At 44.7% G+C, this 12,448-nt stretch overlaps 1 protein-coding gene and 1 long non-coding RNA gene across 2 annotated transcripts; one reads left to right on the top strand and one right to left on the bottom strand.

The window, feature by feature from the left end:
* Positions 1 to 1,207: 1,207 nt before the first annotated feature.
* Positions 1,208 to 7,127, top strand: LOC124664281 (alpha-xylosidase 1-like). The gene is made up of 3 exons (XM_047201834.1): positions 1,208 to 1,455; positions 1,729 to 2,384; positions 5,044 to 7,127. The coding sequence occupies exons 1-3, from the start codon at positions 1,208 to 1,210 to the stop codon at positions 6,927 to 6,929; spliced, it is 2,790 nt and encodes a 929-aa protein (XP_047057790.1). The 3' UTR covers positions 6,930 to 7,127.
* A 1,619-nt stretch (positions 7,128 to 8,746) lies between these two features.
* Positions 8,747 to 11,930, bottom strand: LOC124659469. The gene is made up of 6 exons (XR_006989590.1): positions 11,833 to 11,930; positions 11,575 to 11,711; positions 11,343 to 11,415; positions 10,699 to 11,171; positions 10,429 to 10,619; positions 8,747 to 8,881 (listed from the first exon to the last, which is right to left on the bottom strand). It is a non-coding gene; the product is annotated as an uncharacterized LOC124659469 (long non-coding RNA).
* Positions 11,931 to 12,448: the final 518 nt, after the last annotated feature.

Below are 12,448 nucleotides of genomic sequence, written 5' to 3'. Positions count from 1 at the left end.
AAACACGGAAATACAATTCGGGTCATAGGTGCATATGAACCCATCATGTGAAAACGTAATTTGAAATGTCAAAAAATTGCTAAATAAAATTTTACATATACATCTGGACATTCCATGTTCACACACAAATTGTAGGAGAAAAGGAACATTTTTCATATCCCATATAAAAAAACATAAATTTTGATGCTTTAACATGATTATTCACTTTTTTTTGTCTTTCTTACACAAGCCAGGTAAAATGTTTTTTTTCCAGAAAACTTGTGTGAGAACGTAGAATGTTCACATGTACACGTGGAATTTTATTTCAGATTTTGTCGACAATTTTGAGAAAAACTATTTTTGCATTTTCAATAGTAGGTACATATACCGAAAATGGTGAATGAAACCTGGGTGCGCGCGCACCCATTTACGAAAAGTTCAAAAAAATGCTATTTAAAAGTTTTCAAAAAATGTGAAGTAAATTTTTGCATGTAGATATTATGTTGATACTTACTCATGTGTGTTTTCACAGAAAAATACCATTGTGTGTAACCTACACAAAAATGACAAAATGCAAATTCATATTCCTGTGAATAGTACAAATTCCTGTTCACTATTCTCATTTGGACATTTTGTCATTTTTATATAGGCCACACACAATAGTATTTTTTCGTGAAAACTCACACGAGTAAGTATCAACATAATATGTACATGCAAAATTTTACTTCACATTTTTTGGAAACTTTTAAATAGCATTTTTTTTGAACTTTTCGTAAATGGGTGCACGCGTACCCAGGTTCCAATCCTCCGGGTCGGTACATATACACACTAGTATGAGCCAAAACACCGTCTGACACGCCCTTTTTTTTCGAACCGCCTCTCTGTTGCAAGGAGTGACCGTCGACCATACCCATTCTACCGTGGCAGTTCTCCGGCCCCACCTGTCACGCACCGATACAATGTACTTCCGCGACGACACGGCCACGGTACGGTGGCTATAAAGGATGAAGGTGCTCCACATCGGTTGAACATGCCACTCACTCAATGCATGCAGCAGTACTACCACTGCACACTGACACTCTCTCTCCCCTCATTACTCGCGTCATCACGGCCTCCCTCTCTCTCCAGCCACCTGTGACACGTCTCTGCAGTACTCTGTACAAAGGGGCCGAGCTCAGCCAGTGAGCGAGCAGAGGGGCGGTGACGAGCAAGTGAGACAAGCACAGCAATGGACGCTCCCCACCTCCTCCTGCCATGGCGCCTTCTTCTCCTCGTGTTGTTGACCTTGGCAGGCAGCAGCACGGCCAGCAATGGCGCCTCTGCGCCGGCACCGGCGCCCAAGCCGGTTGGGTTCGGGTACAAGCTGGTGTCTTTGGTGGAGCGCCCCAACGGGGGTGGCCTCGTCGGGTACCTCCGGGTGAAGCAGCGCACCTCCACCTACGGCCCTGACATCCCTCGCCTCAGGCTCTTCGTCAAGTAAGCTCCTTGTTCTTCTTCCAAGTTTCTTGTTTTTAATTCACAGCGCTCCATGTTGTACTGGTAGCTTTGTTTGAGGGGAATGTTTGAGGCTGTAGTCAAGATAGAAAAAGAGAACCCTGAATTTGAGGGAATTGGTCCGCGAAATTAGAACTGGGAAATTGCAATGTGTTCTTGCTTCGATGAAATAGTACATTTCAGTCAAATTCATTCTTCGAGAACAATGCAATGCAATCTCATTTCGGAATGTCCATGGCAATGTCGCGTGTGCAGGCACGAGACGAAGGACAGGGTGAGGGTGCAGATAACGGACGCGGCGAAGCAGAGGTGGGAGGTGCCCTACGACCTGCTCCCGCGCGAGCCGTCCCCGCCGCTCGCCGCCACCTGCCCCGGCCCCCCCTTCACCGCCGCCGAGTACGCCGGCGAGGACCTGGTCTTCACCTACGGCCGCGACCCGTTCTGGTTCGCCGTGCACCGGAAATCCACCCGGCAGCCGCTCTTCAACACCAGCCACTCCCCGCTCGTCTTCAAGGACCAGTACCTCGAGCTCACCACCCGGCTCCCCGGCGACGCGGCGCTGTACGGGCTCGGCGAGAACACGCAGCCGGGCGGGATGAAGCTCCGGCCCAACGACCCCTACACGCTCTACACCACCGACGCCTCCGCCATCAACCTCAACACCGACCTCTACGGCTCCCACCCGGTGTACGTGGACCTCCGGAGCGTCGCCGGCCGCGGCGTCGCGCACGCCGTGCTGCTGCTCAACAGCAACGGCATGGACGTCGTGTACCGGGGCACCTCGCTCACCTACAAGGTCATCGGCGGGCTCCTCGACTTCTACTTCTTCGCCGGCCCGACGCCGCTCGCCGTCGTCGACCAGTACACCACCTTGATCGGCCGCCCCGCGCCCATGCCCTACTGGGCGTTTGGTAAGGACTCACCGATGGACTCTGCTTGTCAGTCATATTTTTTTGTTGTTTCGTCTTTAGTTTGGATTGATTGTGTTGTTTATCATTAGCGTTTTGTCTGGTTATTCTTGATCCATTCATAGGTAGCTTATGATATGGTTAGCTAAAGTCCAGATTGCCTGACTACATATGGGTTTCTTATACTGTATAAGTGGAATATTGTCAGTTTGGTCGTGCACACTAATTTAGGTTCAGTTTCAGAAGATAACAACTTATTTGTTGGACCCATGCTCTGTAGGTGTGCTATATCCAACCATAGAATAAGAATAGTACTTGTACAATTATATCAAGCTACCTGCAATTGTAATCTGTCTGCAACTGCAAGTAGAATTACTCATAAATATATGCCGGCATCTCTGAACGTCCATCTAGAAAAATAGCAAGGCTTCTCTCCTTGTTTGGAAATAGTGTAATATATACTGCTCTGAACTTGTTCGTTTGTGGTCTAGGCATATATGCCATCTGGGTAACAGTGTGAATTTACTACTACCTCCATCCTAAAAAGGATGTCTCATCTTTCTCTAGATTTTGTATGTACCTACGTACTAAAACATGTCTAGATACATGCAAATTTAGATAAAGTTGAGACAAGGAGGGACTATTATTAGTTTGCGAACTTCGGGAATGGTGTTTTGGCACATGGGAGCATATGCTCCCTTTATTTTGAAATGCATGTTACATACATTTTGAAATTTCAAAAAATTGAAACGAAAAATTAGAACGTACATCTTCACGTGCTACACGCTCACAAAGTTGTTTCATAAAAATCCGACTTGTCGTGTGACCTGTGTAAAAAAGACAAAATTCAATGCTGAAACTAAGGCTTTTCAGGAGATAAATTTTCTCTTTTTTACACAGACCACAAAACATATTGGTTCCTCGCGAAACTTGACGAACGTACGTATATTGTGGAGATGTACATGTAGAATTTTTTGTCAAAATTTTTCGACGTTTCGAAATATAACTTTTTGATAGAGGGAGCATATGCACCCGGGAGCCGAATTGAATTTCCGGCGAACTTCAATGTTTCTTGCTTATGATTTCACCAAAGTTTCCCTAACTATGTAGATTCCCAAAATCTAAAAACCTGCAGAGAGCAATAAGGTTAAGTCAGATGCTATGAGTGGAGTATTGCCAGTCAGGTGCACACGAAATTAGGTTCAGTTTCACAAGACTGCAGAGAGCAATTTAGGTTCAGTCAAGCTGGTTGTTAGGTTCAGTCAGTCTTGATCCATTCATAGATAGCTTATGTTATGTTTAGCTAACGTCCAGATTGTCTGATAAAGTATAGGTTTCTTTTGCGCGTATGCGTGTAAAATATTGTCAGTTTGGTGCACACTAATTTAGGTTCAGTTTCAGAGGATAATAATATTTTTGCTAGACCAATGCTATGTATCTCCATAATGTGCCATATTTTACAGTAGAATAAGTATAGTACTTGTACAATTATATCTAACACCTCGTAATTGTGGCCTTTCTGCAAGTAGAATTAGTCATAAATATGTGTTGGCGTCTCTAAACGACCATCTACAGAAATAGAAGGCTTCTCTCCTAGTTTGGAAATAGCGGAATATACACACCCCTCTGAATTGGACAAGTTTTTTTTTCCTTTGTAGTTTAGGCATCATCACTATATAATCTTATATGCAGTCTCGGTGAAAGTGGGAGATTACTCGGATTACTTTGTGAATTTTGATGTTCCTTGTATATTATGATTTCACCAAAGAAATGTCCATAGCTGTGTAAATTCTAGTTATCTGAAAACCTGCGTAGATTCTGTTTTACCTTTATTTACTGTTTGTAGAATATTTTTGGTCGTACTTACCCCTTTCTAGCAGTAGTATGCTGTAAATATAATCTAATAATATTGGGGGTTTGGTGTATATTAAGCGGGAATTTATTTCTCGCGTTGGGATTTTGATCACATCATTAGCATACCAGCTAAATTGAGGGGTAGACTTTACCCCCTTATCTGTGTAACTTGCTAGCAGTAAGTTATGTTTGGTAAGAAGTTTTAGCTATGTTGTTAGCCATTTATTATTATTATTATTGTTATCATTATGGAAGCATCGCATTTCTCCTATGCTCCTAGCTTATTAGATCATAAGTGATAGACAAACCAATCATTTTTGTATTCATAGTAATCGGAGAATGTCTTGAAAAAACTTTCTGATGCATCCAACAACAGTGTTTGTTTGTACTAGATAGATATTGTTGGCTGTCACTCACGTGATACTGATGGAATTTACTTTCATTCTAACTGATATTCCCAGCTCGTGGACCAGCTTGCTCTGAGAATGTCTGCAAAAACAAAAACAAAATTTTCCCTGAATGTGGTCAGAGACCTGTGATAAAATACCAAACAGCAATAAATTTTAGCGGTTGTCTGTAGTTCGATATCTTCAGCACTTGTGGTCCATTTGCTATCACCATATACTTTATCACCACTAGAAGTTAAAAATATGCACATGCAACATACAGAAATGTAAATCATAGAATTTGTACCCTGTAACCATTCAACATTTAACATAGAGCATTTTGCTGTAGCAAAGGTGGCGTAAATCTATAAAATTACGCACTAATCTTCAAATATCTGATTGTTTTGAATTATGGTTTTCAGGGTTCCACCAATGCAGGTGGGGATACCAGAACATTTCAGTAGTCGAGGGTGTCGTGGAGGGCTACCGGAATGCAGATATCCCCCTCGACGTGATCTGGAACGATGATGACCATATGGACGCCGCCAAGGACTTCACGCTTGACCCCGTGAATTACCCGCGCCCGAAGCTGTTGGCGTTCCTCGACAAGATCCACGCACGGGGGATGAAGTACATTGTCCTTATCGACCCTGGCATCGCCGTGAACAACTCCTATGGCGTGTACCGGCGCGGCATGGAGCGCGACATCTTCATCAAGCTAGATGGGCAGCCCTACCTCGCACAAGTGTGGCCTGGCCCGGTCTACTTCCCGGACTTCATAAACCCCAACGGCGCGTCGTGGTGGATCGACGAGGTGCGGAGGTTCCACGAGCTTGTACCCGTGGACGGGCTGTGGATCGACATGAACGAGGCCTCCAACTTCTGCACTGGCAAGTGCACGATCCCGACAAAGCACAAGTGCCCGATCCCAGACTCGAAGGAGCCATGGCTATGCTGCCTGGACTGCAAGAACCTCACCAACACAAGATGGGACGAGCCACCTTACAAGATCAATGCTTCCGGGCAGTCGGCTCGTCTCGGCTTCAACACCATTGCCACCAGCGCCATGCACTACAATGGCATCCTGGAGTACAACGCGCACAGCTTGTATGGCTTTTCGCAAGCCATTGCCACGCACAAGGGGCTGCAGAGCATCCAGGGCAAGAGGCCGTTCGTCCTGACGCGGTCCACGTTCGTCGGCTCTGGCGCCTACGCCGCGCACTGGACCGGCGACAACAAGGGCACCTGGGAGAACCTCCGGTACTCCATCTCCACGATCCTCAACTTCGGCATCTTCGGCATGCCGATGGTCGGCGCCGACATCTGCGGGTTCTACCCGGCAGGCGAGCCGCCGCTGGAGGAGCTGTGCAGCCGGTGGATCGAGCTCGGCGCCTTCTACCCGTTCTCCAGGGACCACGCCAACTTCGCGTCGCCGAGGCAGGAGCTGTACCAGTGGGCGTCCGTGGCGAAGTCGGCCCGGAACGCGCTCGGCATGCGGTACAGGATGCTCCCATACCTGTACACGCTCAACTACCAGGCGCACCTCACCGGCGCCCCTGTGGCGCGGCCGCTCTTCTTCTCGTTCCCGGACTTCACGCCGTGCTACGGGGTGAGCAACCAGTTCCTGCTCGGCGCCGGCGTCATGGTGTCCCCGGTGCTCGAGCAGGGCGCGACGTCCGTCAGCGCCGTGTTCCCGCCGGGCACGTGGTACAACCTCTTCGACACCAGCAAGGTCGTCGTTTCCAGCGGCGCCACGGTCAAGCTCGACGCGCCGCTGAACGAGATCAACGTGCACGTGCACCAGAACACGATCCTGCCGCTGCAGCGCGGCGGCACCATCTCCAGGGACGCGCGCGCGACGCCCTTCACGCTGGTGGTGGCGTTCCCGCTCGGCGCCGCCGAGGCGGACGCGGAGGGCGCCGTGTACGTGGACGAGGACGAGCGCCCGGCCATGGTGCTGGCCGAGGGGCAGGCGACGTACGCGCGGTTCCACGCGTCCGTGCGCGGCGGCAAGGAGGTGACCGTGCGGTCGCAGGTGTCCATGGGGAGCTTCAGCATGCGCAAGGGGCTCGTCGTCGAGAAGATCGCGGTGCTGGGGCTGCACGGCGCCGGCAGGGACCTCGCCATCAAGGTGGACGGCTCAGACGCCGCTGCCATTGCCACGTCGAGCCCCTACTTCGCAGGTGCGGCGGGGGAGGAAGAGGCCGTGGAGGGCGGGCAGAGAAGCGTCACAATGGAGGTCGCTGGGCTGGAGCTGCCGCTGGGCAAGAGCTTCACCATGACATGGAACATGCACATCGAAGCATAGACCAGAGTCACCACTCACCAGACTCTGCTCGTGCTTCTATGTGCAAGTTCCTATCTAATTGGGAGTGTAGTTCAAGTTCCCGCCATGCTGGTGCTCCTGTAACTTGTGTGGTGGGTTACCCTCAAACACTATCTGTGAACACTGATTCGGCCATTGGAGTTGCAGAGAATAAAACTGCATTTTTACAGTGACTAGTTAAATGTCCGTGTGTTACCACGGTCTTCTAATTATTTGCTTACCGCATTCTGAAGTTGATGATGCAAAATGCGTTTCTTGACCTCCGGGAGGGATTTGTCAAGTCTTTTTCTTTGTGCCGGGGTCTTTGTGGGACAAATGCATGTCATAGGACATGATCCATCTCCTTGCAATTTTTTCCACAACAAAATGACACCAACTTATCCGATATGTTGTAAGGATACTTGTGCAAAATAAGTTCTTGATTATCTTGAGAAATATTTCAATAAAAGTAAACGTAAACTGACCATGCCTAAAGTAAGGCTCATAATGTGGTCCAAAAGAGACAAACAAAACATAATTCAACAACATATTGTTTACTTACTCGACATAAATTAGCCCAGCGGCTCCTCACAGGAAGTAGCTTGCTTGAAGTTGAACCATTAACTCATTGAGCACATTTGTTCTAAAAATATCAATAAAAAACTGACAAGAAATTGGTGTAGTGACAACTTTTAGTTGAGGCAAGAACATTTCGTTCTATGACACTTTGTATCTGATAAGTACATAGCTAAGTTTGATTTAACATTTCCAACTTTCCAAGTACATGAGTCTTTGCACAACATTGTTTCATACCAGTAAATGGAGAACGAAATTCCCACCACTCACTACTAAATATAAAAATATCTTACTTGAGGTACTGGAGAGCCATGTTCTTCATCAAAGTTGCATGCCAAAGAACCAGACTTCTCATGCCTGCCAAGTTTACCACCATGATTTCTATCTACCTCCTCAAATGTATTAATATGTCAATATAAGATAAATCAACATTGGAAGTGAAATAATCACACCAATACATGTATTATTTGAATATCGATTTGTGCCTATACTTCAGAAGTTAATATCATATTTTCGTTCTAATTATTCAAATGTATTACTCCCTCCGTTCTTTTTTAATTGACTCAATTTAGTACAAAGTTGTACTAAATCTGAGTCAATTAAAAGAGACCGGAGGGAGTATTAATCGATTTTTGGAAATGCAAAATTGTGCAAAACATGTATCTTGAATAATTAGATGCAATACATAATGAGATCAATCAAAATGAAAATGAGAAGAAAATGGTATTGGTCCTCACCTTGGTAAATGGAGCAACATGATCGATAGAAACATTGTGATCTTGGCTGAGCTGGCTAATGGACGAGTCCTGATGAATGAGGTCCATCCACCCCTCCCGCTCTAAACTCATTCACCCACAGCCGACACGTCGTAACACCTGCAGTGTACAAAAAAAGAAATTAAATAGAGCTAGAGATAAAACAGAAGATATCAGAGGACAGAAGGGGAGAGTCGTAGTGGTTCAGCAACCGTAGGCCATCGAACTCAGACCTTCTGTTGTAACGCTGGCCGGCTCGCACAGCTTCAGGCCATCGCATGCCCTTGGCTGCCACGTGGAGAGACAAGTATATCTGATATAGTAAAACGCACAAGCACAAGCTAAATGAGAGAAGAAAAAAAGATTTAGTAACAATCAGAAATCTTTTAGCTCCACCAATTAGACAATGTAAGAAAATTATGAAGCAGAAAATCAGATATATATGGTCAGACCACAAATTTCTTGAACTTGAAACTTGTAAGGAACGAGTTGGCTGGGCATGCCGCCTTCGACTCTTCGTGATCGTGGACACGGCAAGCCCCTGGCTCATCCAAGGCTCCAACATCACTTCTGCCCTACTTGTACTCCGCTGGTACCGGTCTCCTCCGTTGGCATGGGACGAAGCTGGAAAATAAAACCACTAGTGTCAGCACTATAATCTGTCTATCTCACTGGGGTCACCCTCTATAAATCAATACTTGCTAATACTAATTATTGAAGCAATTTGTATTTTTCATGGGGGTCAGCTGACCCCAGTGGCCTCAAGGCAGCTCCGTCCCTGTGGGCATGCCACCTTCGACGCACTGGGCATGCCGCCTTCGACTCTCTATCGCTGCCGTCAGCGAGGATGGTGATGCAGTACACATGAGGGGGTGGTCGGCAGTGTCGTATGTGAGATTGGATCGATCGGACGGCGGCAGCGCGTGGTAGAACCCTAGCAAGCGAAGAAGAGCAGGGAGGGAGAAGGCCGGTGTCCCATGCGGATGGGTAGCACGCGGTGAGATTTTACACATTAATTATGCATCAAATCCACAATACTACTCTGTTTCGCGTGGTGGCTTTTAAATTGCAGCGTTTTGCTTTACCGTGATTTTAACAATCCTTTAAATTTAACGGGATGGAGGGCTATGATTCTTTCAATGTTTGGTAGGTGTGTTTGAGGTCAATTTAACGGTCGCGATTTCTCCAATGTTTGATATTAAAGTGATACCATCCCCAACTCTAATATAATAGTAAAGATTAGCAATCCTTTAAATTACTGTTATGGCCTGATTATTTGGTACACAATATTCTTCCTTAACAGGCGATTGATTTCCAAGTCGTCACCCACTTTTAAATGGGATGGACGCACATGGGATGGAGGGCTATGATTCTTTCAATGTTTGGTGGGTGTGTTTGAGGTCAATTTACCGGTCCTGATTTCTCTAATGTTTGATGTCAAAGTGACACCATCCCCAGCTCCAATATAATAGTAAAGATTACAATCAACTAATAAAAAAATAATTTTCCCTGGTGGACGTGCTAGATATGTAGATATAACTCACAAATCAATCTCTAAATAAAAAATCTCACAAAACCGCAAAATAAAATTGGTCGCATACACAAATAACCAAGGTCTTTATTTAATTTTCTTCTAGGATGAAACACGAGCATCTCTTCATCAAACCACATATGAATTTTTTTTGGAGAAAATCACATATGAATTGAGTAGTAGCATGATTGCTAGCTTCTTATTCTTCTGTAACCTGGTCAGTTTTCAGAATTTTAGGCAAAGATATAGCAAGTTGATCTTTCAAGAATAAATGACACTTCTTTCAGCTGGTTCTTAATCAAGTAGGATCAGCATGCTGCTAACAATCATATGTAATCAGGAACAAAGCAGATAACGGACCATTTTTTAATATGTTCATAATTTGTATTTTTACATTGCCACATTTTGATAGATTAAATAAATTAAACCACACTGTGCAGCATGAGCATTCTCCATTTCAAGCATGAAAATTAATAGAACATATTCCTGTCTCGCTATGTGAATAGTAGTACATATTCACAAGTGGAAGTAAAATAAAAATATCTGTGCCTACATTTTTTCATGTACTTAAAGAAATTAACCTACTCTACCCGAATCCAAGTAATAGTTACAGCTCATATACCAATGTAACCAAATTTACCTTGCCCCATGTGGAAACCTCAAGCACAAATCTCCGAAGATTTGCAGGTCAGTCCGAGCATGGTACCTGAAGGCTTGAGGCTCCTGTGCAGCAACTCTCTATTCCCTTCCACTATGTCTAGTTTCGTTGCTACCCTGGAGCTTGTGTCAATCTTGGATACCCAGCATGGAGAGGTGGAGCATATTGCACCACTGGAGAATGTGAACAATGCTTGAGACTCATACACCAAATTAATCATCATGGGCAATGAACAGGGAAGAAGATAGATACCTATAGGTCTTTAACTTCAGTGATAGCTTACTTTTCTATCATGAATCGTCCTGGTACAAAATTTCTTGTACTAAAAAGTAAAGGAGATCGACAAATTCCTGTAAAGCAACCAATCGTGATACTGACAGAATAATTCATGAAAATTTCAAGGCAATTGGATCAATTTTGACTGATCTACCAAGCCAAATTAGTGAACCTTTAAGGTGGAATATTCATAAAAGTAAGAAACTCCTGAGCACATATTGCAAGGCAATATATCTAAAATTTCAGAAGGTATAAAACATGAGACGTATGTACGGAACAATGCTAATTTCAAACACTGACTCAAAAGGGAGCAGGCCAGTCGGCCATTGTATACTTTAGCTAGGGTAGCACCTAAATTGGTGATAAAGAGGAATACCATAAGCCTATGGTAACTTCACGCTGGCCAATTTCCCCATCCACGATTTGACAGTTTCTTCCATTGCCAAGTACTGTAAAATTCGAATACAAGGACGGTGAACTTTGGATAAAATGTTTAGCATCAAAACCCTGGTGTGACAATACACGTAACAAAAAGAAGTAAACAATATGTTCCTGAACCAGACACAAAACAACATAAATAAATAAAATACATGTGAGAGCAGTATAGCATGATTGAGTACCTGCAGATCCTGCATCAAGTACATGAAGAACAGATGCACAGATTCAGATAGAGATCGATCTTAACATCAAAACCTGTAAGTACAATTGTACAAGCAAAATTTTCCGTTTACATGTATTATTCAGACTAAAAACTGACATAAACTTCCTGACAACCAGAATTAGGAAAGAAGTAATACGCGTAATTTTTTTTACATGTGTTCTTCTAACCAACGAAACTCATGGAAATTTTACCATGGTATCAAATTCTGTTGTAAATATGATCTTTTAACTTGAATAAGTAGCCATAGTGGATGGCTCCAGAAGCCCTACTTGATGAACCCTGAAACGAAAAGTAAGCTCCATGGGGCATTCCTGAACAATAGATGCTTCTGCAAAATACAGTAATGCAGCCATGTCACACAAAAAATGCAGTAACTGGATTATATCAATAAGATTGCCCTCTAAATGCCAGTTAAAAATGAACAAAGACGAAATTTTAGTATTACCCACATTAACATCTGGTCTTCAGGTTCCCTAGGCAACGGTGGCACTTTGCTTCCTCCATGGCCGCTGTGGCGCTTGATCAGGCAGACGTTCGTGCGATCGAGGCGGAACCGATACTGAGGCACGGTCCAATCTTTGATGCCGCGCGGCAGCACCACCTAGCCGCGAGGTGCTAGGCGTGCGGATAGCTATAGGAGGAGTAGGGGAGAAATCGGGGCAAGGGCCCTGGGATGTCCCGGCGTCGTAGAGGCGAACGGCGGCGGCTTCGCTGCAGGTTAGGGGAATAAGATTCTTGCCCACATTGATATCTTCGCTGCAGGTTGATTATTCTATTGGCTTGATAGACAATAAATAAGATTCTACTTTATCAGATTAACCTGTCTATTTTATTAATTGTGGTTTGATGCGTATTAAATAAATTTCTTTTTTTTCGAGCAACGTGGGATGGTATTCTGTGAGCGATCTACGGGTAGGATTGCTTCAATGTTTTATGTCAAAATGATACACCACCTATAGTGCCTATAAATTTTTGATATTTGTTTCAAAATATAAGGTTGTAGCTTGGTTTTTTCAATTACCACTCCCTCCCACACGACATGCATGAAAAAATCCATACAAAATA

The sequence above is a fragment of the Lolium rigidum genome, chromosome 6 (assembly GCF_022539505.1).
Source record: "Lolium rigidum isolate FL_2022 chromosome 6, APGP_CSIRO_Lrig_0.1, whole genome shotgun sequence".
Taxonomy (NCBI): Eukaryota; Viridiplantae; Streptophyta; class Magnoliopsida; order Poales; family Poaceae; genus Lolium; species Lolium rigidum.
Note: the sequence above shows the minus strand (reverse complement) of the source record. Positions and strands in the feature narration are given on the sequence as shown.